Below are 12,963 nucleotides of genomic sequence, written 5' to 3' on the forward strand. Positions count from 1 at the left end.
AAAAGCCAGTGAGATTTCATCGTAATTCTTTTTATTGTAGTCATTCTTTATGCCCAATTCTGGGAAAGGGTAAACCCCATTACAGAGAACTATAAGGATCTGTCTTATTCCTTTGTCACAGTGGAATATAGTTGGTGGTATTAAATCTTGCTGAACAGGTGAACCATTGGTGAAGGTTGTGAATCTCTTTTGTCAGACCACATTTTTGTGGTAGCAGTTATTGCTGCAATGGAATCTGGCCTTCAGATTGGAAAACCTTCTCCTAATATATACATAGAACATTTGTTGTTTAACTTTATATGAATAATACAGGTTTTGCATGTGCCTGTCATTGCACGTGTGAAAGATGAAGCCTAAAATGTTCAAATCTTCTTGCCCAGAATTTTTGCCTCTCACAAAGAAGTAACAAAAAGTAGAGCCACTTGGATTCACACCTTTAATTCCTGATATTCAACTGACATAATTCTCACTCACTCATTTATCCTTATGCCCAGCAGCAAAGGGAAGGCACAAAGGAATTTGGTAGGGCAGTCTCTTTGTCTAAATTTGCACCTCGAAGGACATGTGCCAGTACTGGTCCAGTTGGGTCCCTAAAACAATTAAGTATGAGAGGGATGGACTCATATTTTAAGCAGACAGTAAAGCATGTGAGACTGATAGCAAGGCAAGTAGCTAGGTAGTATAGCATCAAGGGGCATGGCAATTTTGTGGGTAAAAACACCCACAGCCACCAAGAATTTCATGGTTCCAAGCAGTCCTGTAATCCTCTAAACTACAAACCAGCTATGAAATGGGGAGCCTGGAGGAAAGACATTCTTCTTATGAGGGAGCCAGTACATCATATGAGATGGTCTGCTTTAGGAGCTCCAGATGGCTAAAAAGGACACACAACATTACAAAGAAATCACGGCAGCTCTGCCACAAACAGTTTAAGGTGAACTAAAAAGGAACAGTTTCTTTTAAAGTCATTAAGACAATTAAACTGTTCGTTAGCAGCCTGTAGATCCCGGTAGTAATAGAGAAAGGCAGCTTTCTTTGTGGTACTCACCGCTTTGGGTCTCAACGCTGAACAATGAGCTGTCTTCTTTTAAGATTAGGAAGGTGACTCTAAGTTTAGTTTTCTAAAACCTGGTAAAAAGTTAAAGACCTAAACTATGGACCTCTGCAAAAAGAGTTCTGCTTCTCCAGGTCTAGCAATAAAAGCTCTCATAGATAACAACCAGCACCATGTTAAAGAGATAGGCGTAAAGTCACAAATCTCCAGGAAGACTCCAAGACCAGCACCATAGCTATGGTCTGTTCAGTGACTATAACAGTATCACCTGATGTTGCCAAAGTACTTCTAAATAAATATATTTAGAGCCCCAGACCCTCTTTATCAGATTGGAAAAAACAGTGTCTAAAGTTCAGGGTTTTTTGTTACCTGTGTTACCATCACTTTAAATTCAGTTAATCTTTTTCTTGAATTTAGGCACTGACAGGATGAACTACAGCTACACAGCTGAATACCTGGGGAAATCATAACTGATTAAGGCAGTTGTCTAAATCCTGTCAACACAGCACTAGAGGAGACACCCAGATGATGTTCTGAATTGGTTCCTTTTGGAGTAATGGTCTGCCCACATAAAAGGAGAAGTTAAAAGAGATATGCCCTATATATCTGCCCTATATACGCTCGATTTAAATAATGTTGACATAAGTAAGCATATACTTACTATATTTCAATTTTAAAAGTTTAAGGAAGAAAAGGAAGAAATATATTCTAAGTCTTTTTTTCCCTGAATATTTTTTCCTAATTGGGATATATACATATATTTATATGAATATATATGTAGGAATATATATCCTTTAGATCACATCAGAACTATATGTAGTTTGGTAGCACTACAACATTCATTAATTGCTTCCAAATGAAGAGCTTTGGCTTTTTCTCCTTTAGCATCAGTTTTACAGAACTGAAAAAACGTCCTAACACCTGATTCTCAAATTTGTCTTACTTCAGAAGCTGAAAAATCAGGCTTCTCATTAATTGTTTGTCTGCAATTTGACTAATTAATCCTGTTTCATCAATAAATAAAAACAAAACTCAGCTGATGCCATTTAGCATCTCTGAATAAACATGTATTTTTTAAAAGTATATTTTAAAAAAACACACAGCTCAGACCTACTCACGAAGCCAAGGAGATTATTCCCTTATTGCCTCAACGTCACGCAAAGTAGATCCTCAAGCAGGCTAGAATCTGAAAATTTATATATAAACCTCAGAATATGAAATTTATACTGCTGTTAAGCCGGCCTCAACACATGAGAGTCACGGTAAAACAAAAGTTTCTTCAAAAAGCAGTAGAAAACAGAAATCATGTCTATATTATACCAACTATTTCCAAATCAGCAATAGTCTGTTACATAGGATAAGGTAATCCAGCTACATCCAGCTTCCTCTGATGTCCATATAATTTACCATTTTAACCTAATAATTCTTTCACACACCTGTCCTCACTATTTTTATTATCCTCTGATCTTCTCTTTTTACATTTCGCTTTAACCCTTACTAACACATAGTGTACCTAACTCATCAAATCAATCTGACACCCACAAGAGCTCACTCACATAAATATCCTGACTCACACACTCTGCCAGCCAAGTCACCCACATATTCCACAGTCTTCAATAACAACAAAAACTTCAGACATTAGAATTAGGCTTTAGAATCTACAAAGAAATCACTTTCTCACCTCCCCTTTCCTGCCCTCCCACCCCAATTCCCAGCTCCAGTCCTCTTTAAAAATGGCCCCACTGATCCTGGTAACACAGTAATGGAAACTAAAACAACTCTTGAAGTGGGAAGTTGGAAACACCTCAGAGAAGAATTCTAAAATGCAAGATATTTCTGAGGCTGCATTCCCCATCCCCTTCTTGAACCATAACCGTACCAAGACACTGAGTTAGCATGGATGCTAGGTGTGTGTTTTACAAAGTATTTACTGTTTTGCTCATGGTGCTTCTAATCAAGCAAGTTTGAATTCATGAGGCAAGATCTCACAGGTACTCAGGGCCTGGATATTAGGTGCTCAGAATGATGCCTAGACCATTGTTAGGGGCAGGTGGATTCTGGTGAGGAGTGCAGTTCCCACTGAGTCAGTGTGTTTAGTCTGTCTCTCTCTCTTCTCATTTTAATATTTTTGGCTGTGAGCTTAAGGACTGCTGGATCCTGGCGCAATGACTTGTTGCTTGGCCTGAGTAAATGACACCAGTTTCTAGGCACGGTCCCCAAGAGTCTAGCTGCACTTGTATTGGAGGTTTTCTCCAAACAACAACAAAATGTCACCTGGGAGTGTGCCTGAGCCAATCATGAGTCAACCTGCCTAGATGCTTAGATATCTGGAAATAGGATAAAAACATCTTATTCTTGCCTCTCTGGTGTGAGAACCAGGAAAGACTTCAAGAGTGCGCATAACCAGTATGATAGCTAAATCACAAACAGAAAATGAAATTTATATCAGCAATTAATTTTACTTCATCTAGAAAATGGGCATGTGACACTGCCTAATATCTGACACTACCATTCTGGGTTAAATTCAGATTGTTTGATTTATATAATTTTATTTTACTAGAAAGTTTATTCTTATGACTTAGTTACCACTTCTGTGTACTGGAATAGTTTTGAATATAACATATGTGTTTTTGCATTTTTAAATAATCAGTATCCTCAAGCTTCGAAATATTCAAAGTCAAAACCCCATATTTTAGTGTTTAGCCAAATTACAGGAAGAATAAATTTAGCAAGAAAATGGATAAGCACCTTTGAGAATTAAATGTAAGCCTTATTATGTGATTAGCGCTTACATTCTTTTTCACAAAATAGGTTGCTAATTGATCCTACACCTCCTAGTGTCCAAAGAATAATATCCCATATCATGTAAAAGAAATCGTTTGCACACTGGATTGTTAGAAGTATTTTGCTATAGAAGTAGAAGCTGATGGCCATTACAGATTAATTACTCTCAGCTCTTGAGGACTGGTGAAGCTGGTTGTGGTTTCTTCATGCATCTTACATGGCTTTTCTTCTACACAAAAGTACATAGAGAACAAAAACACTCACTGGCTGTTCGTTTGGGAAATAGACTTTCCTCGCCAGGCAAATAAACTGCACTGTTACTTTTAAGAAATGTGTTGTGTTTTGTTTTGCTTTGCTTTGTTCTGTTCATATAAAATGCCAAGGCAGACTCTCAAGAAGTTCACAACCAGAATTAACTCTGTACAGCGAGAGCATCTTCCTCTACCAAGGACAGCTCCAGGGTGTTTTCATTAGTGCTGGTTTTCATCCTGAAGTTGAAGGAACCGTAAAGTTTCGCAGACTCTTTGGAAGAGGCAAACCTGTCACGCCGATATAGCTCCCCCTTCCACATGGACATCATTAGCAAACAGGAAAGAACGACCCCCCCAAGCGTGAGAAGGCAGAGGCCGGCAATCACACAGCGGTCTAGGTGAGCCCCCAGCCTCGCGCTCTCCTTCTCCAGACGTTCCATCTCCCGGGCCGGCACAGTGTTGGGATCCACAGTCACATCCCGTGGGACAACGTAAGAGATGATCACCAGCAAGATGCCAGTGACCAAGAACAAGATGGCGCTTATGAAACCATAGTCTACTGACTTCCCTGAAGAGGTGGCTTCCGAGCTTGCATCATCTTCATCTTCGGATATCAGCGATATGGCAGCCTCGGGGGACCACTCATTTGGATTTCCCCAGCCAAGGTCTCCCAGGTGCTTACTCCCTTTTGCTGAAGGGGAGCACCGGTTCCTTTGCTCCAGGTTGATATTCTCATCCACATAGGTAAAAGAAGTTTCTAATTCCTGGCTACAGCAGTCACAGACTTTCTGTTCTGCTGTTATTTGGTTGTTCCCTGAGTTGAGAAGCCCTGGTGGCAAGAAGTCTAGCTGAATAGCACTGTCTTGCAGTGAGGGGGAAGGGGATGCTGGAGAAGGGCTAAGTTTAGACCCTTCCCTCTCTGGTGCTCTTGGTGTCGACGTACAATGTCTCTGGCAGCAGAGAGCAGCTTTAGTGGCTGCTGCATCTGCCTGGTCCCTGGGAAGCCCTCCTGAACTCCAGTCCACAGCATCACACAGGGCTGCCTGGCTGCTCTTCTTAGCAAGATAGTGGAGCTCCATTGGAGCTAGTCAGACATCCCCCAGCAGCTTCCAGAAAGTCTGCCAATAGCAACACAGTTAGATAAGAACCCAACAGGAGCTAAGACCGCACCACCAGCAGTATTGCTCCTGAGGCCCTCATCTCCTTTGTAGCCACAGGTCTTGACACTTCAGCCCCAATTCCTCCTAAAAGAGGTAAGAGAAAGGAGAGGCTACCTAGTGGTGGGAAAGTGTGAGAAGGGCAAATCCTCTGTCTTATCACATGGATTAACACTGAGAAATTTAGGCCAGGGTAGAAAAGGAACATGGAGGAAGTGGCAGTGTCTCTGAAGAAAGCATTGCCGTCACCAAGCCAAATTTATCCAAGGACTCACACATTTCGGTGACAGGATCCCTCAAACGAGAAGGCAGGTTTCCTGCATAGAGATACAAATGAGAAAAGCAGGGACCTTTTTTAGCAGAGCTGCTGATTTTCTGAAGAATCTAGGGAAGCACAGACTTCTCAACAATTCAGTTAAATTATAAGTGTTTAGACTCTCTGTAGTTCAGAACAGATTCTAAGACAGATTAGTGTTAGAGCGTCACCATGGGTGAACCAATCAGTATGTCACTATCAGTTGGGCTCTGTTGGAGCTGGGGCTCAGCATTTTGACTGGGTAGCTCTGAAATGGGTGAAAGATGGCAAGCTTGATCAGCCACCCCTCCTAACCTTACACTTTGTATATCCAGAGACCCTAGTCACACAGCCTTGTTCACAGTGCTTCCATTCTCAGCTTACTGCCAGATGGTGGTAGCATGTTCTGGACCCAAAAGTATGTGGACGACACACCTCATTGTGTGATCTCTGCAAAACACAATGGGCTAGCCCACTCCTACACACACACACACACACACACACACACACACACACACACACACACAGCTGCCTGCTCCAGGTATAGGTCTGCTACTCCCACTCACTGGGTCTGAGTGGGTATGAGTTCCTCTACCTCGGCATGGTTTGCTAACAAATGTGTACAGGAAATCAACTGTCTAGAAGTTTTCACAAATCCAATCTAGAAGTAAACTGACAATAAAAGACAAATCATCAACCCACAGAGTCACAGTTTTGTTGAGGCAAATAGGTGGAAAGCTATTTCCAAAGTTACCTCTGGAACTCTGTATCCGTCACATGCCCTCAGCCCCACCACAGCAAGGCACATTTATGGGATAGAAGTTTGTGTTGAGCAGAAAACCAGTTGCCCATCTTTCTCTGCCTCTGCCATCTTTCTGAGGAATAAAAATGTACTTTCCACTATCACCAAGTACAGAGGTTTCAAGCAAGGGCCCTTTTTATTTTGCTTCCAAGTTCAGGGTAATAACTGATTTAACTCATGTCTTGGAGGCTTATTATGCTTCAAAATCCACATCCCAGCAGCTGGTAAACCCACACAGAAACGCAGGTAGGCTAACCTAAAGTCCACCTGGCAACTCACTTAAAATATGGGAGAGGAAATTTACATGTTTTCTGTTCTACATTAGAGTTTGTTTAAAACACACACACACACACACACACTCACTCACTTCTCTCCTATTATCGGCGTTTCTCTGGGGCTAAAACAGATAAAAACCAAACCCAAAACAAAAGCAAACAAAATCAGGTGCAGGAAAAACACAACTGAACCAGAGCTTTCCTTTAGTAGGTGGACAGACCCCCACTGCAGGATCCCTCAGTGAAGGAAGCGATGATAACGGGTTTGACCAATTACTGAAATGAGAAATCATCTCGCAGTTCCCTCAAACATTAGGCGCTGTGATTAACCCTTGGCACAAATAACCCATCAAATTGGATTACTTTAGATAAAAATCGGCAGAGTCCCTTATGGGACTTCCAATTTATAACAAAGAGGGAGAGAAATCTCCACTTAATTCCCTTCTCCTGCTTCTTTTTCTCTTAAAAGGGAGACTGCTTGTTCCATCGGAACAAGCCGCACAGTCGATTTCCTTTGCAGCTCCGTTATCCGGGGCTTCCATTCTCAGGAGAGAATGGATAATCCCAGGGGACCAGCTAAAGGCTCTTTCCTTCAGTCTACTCCCTCTCGTCTCTGGTTTAAGAGCGCGGTTAATAAAACTGCACCGCAAAACGAGGGGTCAGCACTCTCCCTTGTCCGTCTGCCAGCAATTAAGGACATTAATATTTGCATTGGAACTAACTGACACAGGCGAGGCTGGTCTGGGGGAGGCGACCTCGGGATCCGTCCTGCGCGCGCTGTGCGGGAAGGGCGCGCCGCGAGCTCCGGGCAGCGGTGTCCTTCGCGGAATCAGTCAATCCATTCCGGGTGAACTCCGCGTCCGCCGAGGTACCCAGTGTTGGGCTGCGTTCGCCAAATACCCTAAGGCAAGGCAGGCACCTTGGGCAAGGACTGGGGACGCTCGGCCAGGCTCTCGGGGTCTCTCCCTCGCCCCAGCGCCTCCTCCCCGTCCCTCTCTCCGCCACTCACCTCCTGCCTTGGCCACCCAGCGATGCTCGAGCACCGCGCGCTTGTCCCTGCGCGGCTCCTCGGGAAAGTACCCCGCTCACAAGCCGCAGCACTTGTAGCCTCTGCGCGCCGCCGGGCTCCGTGGGGTGGGCAGCGCCTGCTGTGCCGGTTGGGCGGGCCGGGGCGGGGCTCGGCTCTCCCTCTTGCTGAGCATCCCGGGAGATGTAGTGCGGTTCGGCCTCCCTGCCTCCCTCCTGTCTCTCTTCTGTCCTACCTTCTCGTTTTTGCCCTTCCTGAAGACGAGTTCCCGCTATACCTCCGTGCTCCGGCCTGGCACGTTAGAAGAAATCGCTGGCTCTTAAACTCAGGCTTAGGTCCCCTAGCCTCAGGTGTGGCCACAGGATTATGAGGGAAGGAGTGTATATTTAGTTACAACTATGTGCCAGGCAATATGCATATTTCGTTTTGTTTAAAAGTCAGAACAAATCCTCCACGTAGATTTTATTAATCCTCATTTTACAGATAAGGAAAGAGGCTCAGAGGAATTAAGTGCCTCATCCAGGGTTACAAAGACAATTAATGATTGCTAATAAATTGTATCCAAGAATCTGCTTCCAAAGTCATTGCCTTGGTCACAAAATCAGGAGAAATGTGAACATTGAGGGTAAGGGATTGTCCTGTTCTCCTCTGCATCCCCTGTGCCTAGCAGAGTGTTTGAATAATAATGACCCAAAATAACAATAATTAACATACATAGCACTTACTATTGCCAGGCTCTCTGCTAATCACGTTGGATACATTAACTCATTTAATGGTCACAGTTAATTTTTTTTTTTTTTTTTTGCGGTACGCAGGCCTCTCACTGTTGTGGCCTCTCCCGTTGCGGAGCACAGGCTCCGGACGCGCAGGCTCAGCGGCCATGGCTCACGGGCCCAGCCGCTCCTCGGCATGTGGGATCTTCCCGGACCGGGGCACGAACCCGTGTCCCCTGCATCGGCAGGCGGACTCTCAACCACTGCGCCACCAGGGAAGCCCCACAGTTAATTTTTAAAGTCCTGTAAAAATCCACTTTTGTAAAGATGGGGTTTTACAAAAGAGGAAACTGAATAACAAAGAAGCTGAGTAATTTGCCCTAAGTCATACAGCTAGTACTCGGTAGAGGTGGCATGAACCCCCAAAGGTCCTAAGCATTATGCAAATTGAAAGAATGGAAAAAGGACCAGAAGGCAAGAAAAGAAAGGGTTAGGAATAAAGGAAATCTGGAGGTTGAAGCTACTGAGATGTGATTCCTAGGACAGGACAAAGTAACTTCTTTGGGTCACCAGCCTCTTTTTAACCACAGCCAACACTGCGACAGCCAACAGCCAAACAGAATGTGCGGTTTGTGAATCGTCTCCAAGTTTTCAGCATCTCCTTTGGGGTGATTCTAGGGTTATTGATTGTTTTTATCAAAGGGGAGCAAGAGAAGGGTTATAATATAACGTCTTCCTGCTTGTGAGTAGCTCACATAAATTCTGTGGTTGCTTGCTTTCAAATAATAGATCAACCTCCTATAATGATGATTTTGTTGGTTTTCCTTTATATTGATAGAATTCATAGTCTCATAGTTCCAGGGACTTCGTAATATAACACTTCTAAATCTTTTCTCACTATGACTCTCTTTTAGCCAGTTAAGCCCATCTGTTGCTAAACATGACATATCTATTATGGCTTTTTCTCCTTTGCTCATTAATTACACTGTTTTCCAGTGAGAATATCCTTTCCTCATTCCCCTATTCCCTCCACGCTTCAAGGATTAGCTCATCAAGCCACATTTGCTGGGGTGCATTCTGTTCTTAGTACTATATATTTAAAAGGGAGCCCAAAGACACCATGCAGTGTCCAGAAGAGAGCAATTAAGAAGTTGAAGAAACTTAAACTCACGTTGGACAAGGAGATGCTAAAGGAACTTGGGATATTTAGCCAGAGGAGGAGACTCAAAGGAAACAAAAACTAACTTTAAATTATTTGAAGTTTATGAATAGAAGAGGAATTCTATATTGTGGTTAAAAAAGGGAAAAGCAGAACCAATGACAATAATAGTATTTATTTGTCCTAATGTGTTATCTTTAATTTTTAGACCAACTCTATAAGGGAGCCAGTATTATTATACCCATTTTACAATGTAGAAATTGAGTATTGAAACTGTCTTTTTCCCAAGGTATTAGAAGTAATAAGTAGCTGGTAGAGCCAAGATTCCAACTCGTGTCTATCTTCACCACTACACTATACTGAGCAATGCTTCACAATCATTTTCACAGCAGAGCATAAATAAGAAGTGATCATAGTATTGCACTGGGATAAACACAGGAGGTTTCTCATGGCCATCATCCTGGTGCTATGGGTACTTCAGGCCCTGCAAGACAGCTAGGGGGCCCAAGGGAAGAGATAAACCGGCACATCTGTAGTATACTGGGGCACCTGAGGATGATGGATACAGGGGCTGGGAAGCTCTGGATAACACTATCAGACTTAATAAGGAGGCTAATTTGAGGCTGAGCATAAGGAAGAACATTCTCTTTAAGGGCTTGAAGCAGGATGTCTCATGAAAGTGAATTCTGTTATTACTGGAGAGGATAAAAAAAAAAAAGAACCATTGATTAGTGATGTGGCAGAAGGGATTCATCTAGTTGGGTTAGAGGACCTCTACGGTTTCCTGCTGAAATGATTCTAAGTTACATCTCCTTCATGAAGCCCTTTTCCTCCAAGCCAGCTCCCAAAGCTTCTACCTCCTATGAACTATACTAGGACTTGTCAGCACTGACATTTTTTAATATTTATCAGCCACTACCTTGTGACATTTCTAGAATGTCTAGGTAACTACTGCATATCGTTTAACTTCTCACTTAGGTGCCTAAACCTCTAATAGCAATTGTAAGCTCCTTAAGGTCAGTATCCACATATTAAATGTCTTATTATCTCCTACAGAAGTAAAATATTTCTACTGAGTAGAGTGAAGGAAAATGCCAAGACTGAACTGAGACTGGAGATGATTATCTATTCACATTATTCTCTCTCATTTCCTATTTCTGAATATAGTACACTTGACTGTCTACATATTCTTGAGCATTAAAATAAAATCAACTCTGTGCCAACATGGTACAAAATCTCCTTCAAAATTCTGCAGAAAAAGAATAAATGTGAACTTAATAAGCTTCTGGAAAGAAAAGCTTTGCGAAAAATACCATTTGCTAGAATAATTTCACCTCTCTCTCCTATAAGTTCATGTCTAAAATTCCCTCAAAATCTCACCCAGGAACCTTTTTCAAGAGGCTTTCTTGTTCACAACCCCCAAATTCTTATTGCTCTTCTAATTGGCATTCTAGTGGCATAATACACTTCCTTTTATACTATCATGTTACATCTATAGAAGTATTTCATATATATTTTATACTGCTTTCTTTAGACTGCTGTCTCTCTTCCCAGGTAAAATTTAAGCTCTTTGAGAACCAATATATTCTTTCTATAACTTTGAAGATACACTTGGGCATGAAACAGCAGAAATACATGGCCAACAATGGTTCTTCACTGTATGCTTACAAAATGATTGACACCAATAAAAAAAATGATACTAAAGTCTAAGTAATGATTTTGATCTTACATAATTTTTAATATGGTTCATATTTTCCTGTTTACTTATACTCCATGAGGTATGAGAGGCACAATCATGATTACACCAACTGGAAATATAGACTCTGAGAAGTAAATTTACCATGTGAACCAAAGGTAGTGCAGGGACTTTGGAATTCCCTGGTGGTCCAGTGGTTAGGACTCCACGCTTTCAATGTCTAGGGCCCAGTTTCGATCCCTGGTCAGGGAACTAAGATCTCACAAGCCTCGCCAAGTGGCCAGAAAGGTAGTACAGGGACTTTTAACAAATAGTCTCTTGTAATGATGACTGAGGATACTTTCCAGTTTTCTCTCTTCAGCAATAATAAAAAGGACTGATTATAAATAAATATCCTTAGTGGATTTAGAGTTAATAGGAGAGGCTAGGTTGTAGGGTGGTAAGAAAGACATTGGCTGGATAGAGGCTCAGTGACTTCATGGGAATAGTACAAGGAATATGATTTACTTTATGTCCAAGCTGACACTTCTAAATGGTGGAAGAAAAGGATAAAAATGACCAACTTTTATAGTAATGAAGATCTCATTTACTAACAAAATTCTAGGAACAACAAAAAAGTCACATTAAGTTTTAAAGTCTTCTTTAAATAAAAATGCTATAGCGGCCAGGATAGCAAGTTATTTAAATAAATAAAGTGGACAGATACAGACACTAGGGAGGAGGGAAGACTGTAGCCAAATTGAGAGCAAGTGCTTTTCCTAAGGGGTCAGTGTCCCCTAACTGCTTTACCAGATGTTTGTCTTGAGTGAATTCATACATCAATAAAAGTCAGATATCCCAATTTTTATTTAAAAATTTAAAATCTTTAAAATTTAAATGAAAAAAATTTTAAATTTGTATGGATCAAAGAAAACATAACTATAGGAAACGTTTGTTTCTGGTAACAGCAGACAAAGTGATTTAGACCCACCCATTGCTGAGGATAATTAAAAAATCTGGACAGAGGACCTTCAAGATAGCGGAGGAGTAAGATGTGGAGATCACCTTCCTCCCCACAAATACATCAGAAATATATCTACACATGGAACAACTCGTACAGAACACCTACTGAACGCTGGCAGAAGACCACAGACTTCCCAAAAGGCAAGAAACTCCCCACGTACCTGGGTAGGGAAAAAAAAAAAGAAAAAACAGAGACAAAACAATGGGGATGGGACCTGCACTTCTGGGAGGGAGCTGTGAAGGAGGAAAGGTTTCCACACACTAGGAAGCCCCTTCACTGGTGGAGACCGGGGGGGGGGGGTTGGGGGGAAGCTTCAGAGCCATGGAGGAGAGTGTAGCAACAGGGGTGCAGAGGGCAAAGGGGAGGGATTCCTGCACAGAGGATCAGTGCCGACCAGCACTCACCAGCCCGAGAGGCTTGTCTACTCACCCAACGGGGCGGGCGGGGCTGGGAGCTGAGGCTCGGGCTTTGGAGGTCAGATCCCAGGGAGAAGACTGGGGTTGGCTGCGTTAAAACAGCCTGAAGGGGGCTAGTGCTCCACAGCTAGCCAGAAGGGAGTCCTGGAAAAACTCTGGCCCTGCCTAAGGGGCAAGAGACCATTGTTTCGGGGTGCGCAAGGAGAGGAGATTCAGAGCACCTCCTAGATGAGCTCCAGAGACGGGCGTGAACTGCAGCTATCAACCTGGACACGAGAGACGGGCATGAGATGCTAAGGCCGCTGCTGCAGCCACCAAGAAGCCTGTGTGC

At 42.7% G+C, this 12,963-nt stretch overlaps 2 protein-coding genes across 2 annotated transcripts in view; one reads left to right on the plus strand and one right to left on the minus strand.

Annotated features, from left to right (window-relative positions):
* TRHR (thyrotropin releasing hormone receptor) overlaps window positions 1–12,963 on the plus strand; it is a 562,879-nt gene that overhangs the window by 282,966 nt on the left and 266,950 nt on the right. The window lies entirely within an intron of this gene.
* Window positions 3,659–5,586, minus strand: TMEM74 (transmembrane protein 74). The gene has a single exon (XM_004328960.3). The coding sequence runs from the start codon at window positions 5,166–5,168 to the stop codon at window positions 4,251–4,253; it is 918 nt and encodes a 305-aa protein (XP_004329008.1). The 5' UTR covers window positions 5,169–5,586; the 3' UTR covers window positions 3,659–4,250.

This window comes from Tursiops truncatus, chromosome 17 (assembly GCF_011762595.2).
Source record: "Tursiops truncatus isolate mTurTru1 chromosome 17, mTurTru1.mat.Y, whole genome shotgun sequence".
NCBI lineage: Eukaryota > Metazoa > Chordata > Mammalia > Artiodactyla > Delphinidae > Tursiops > Tursiops truncatus.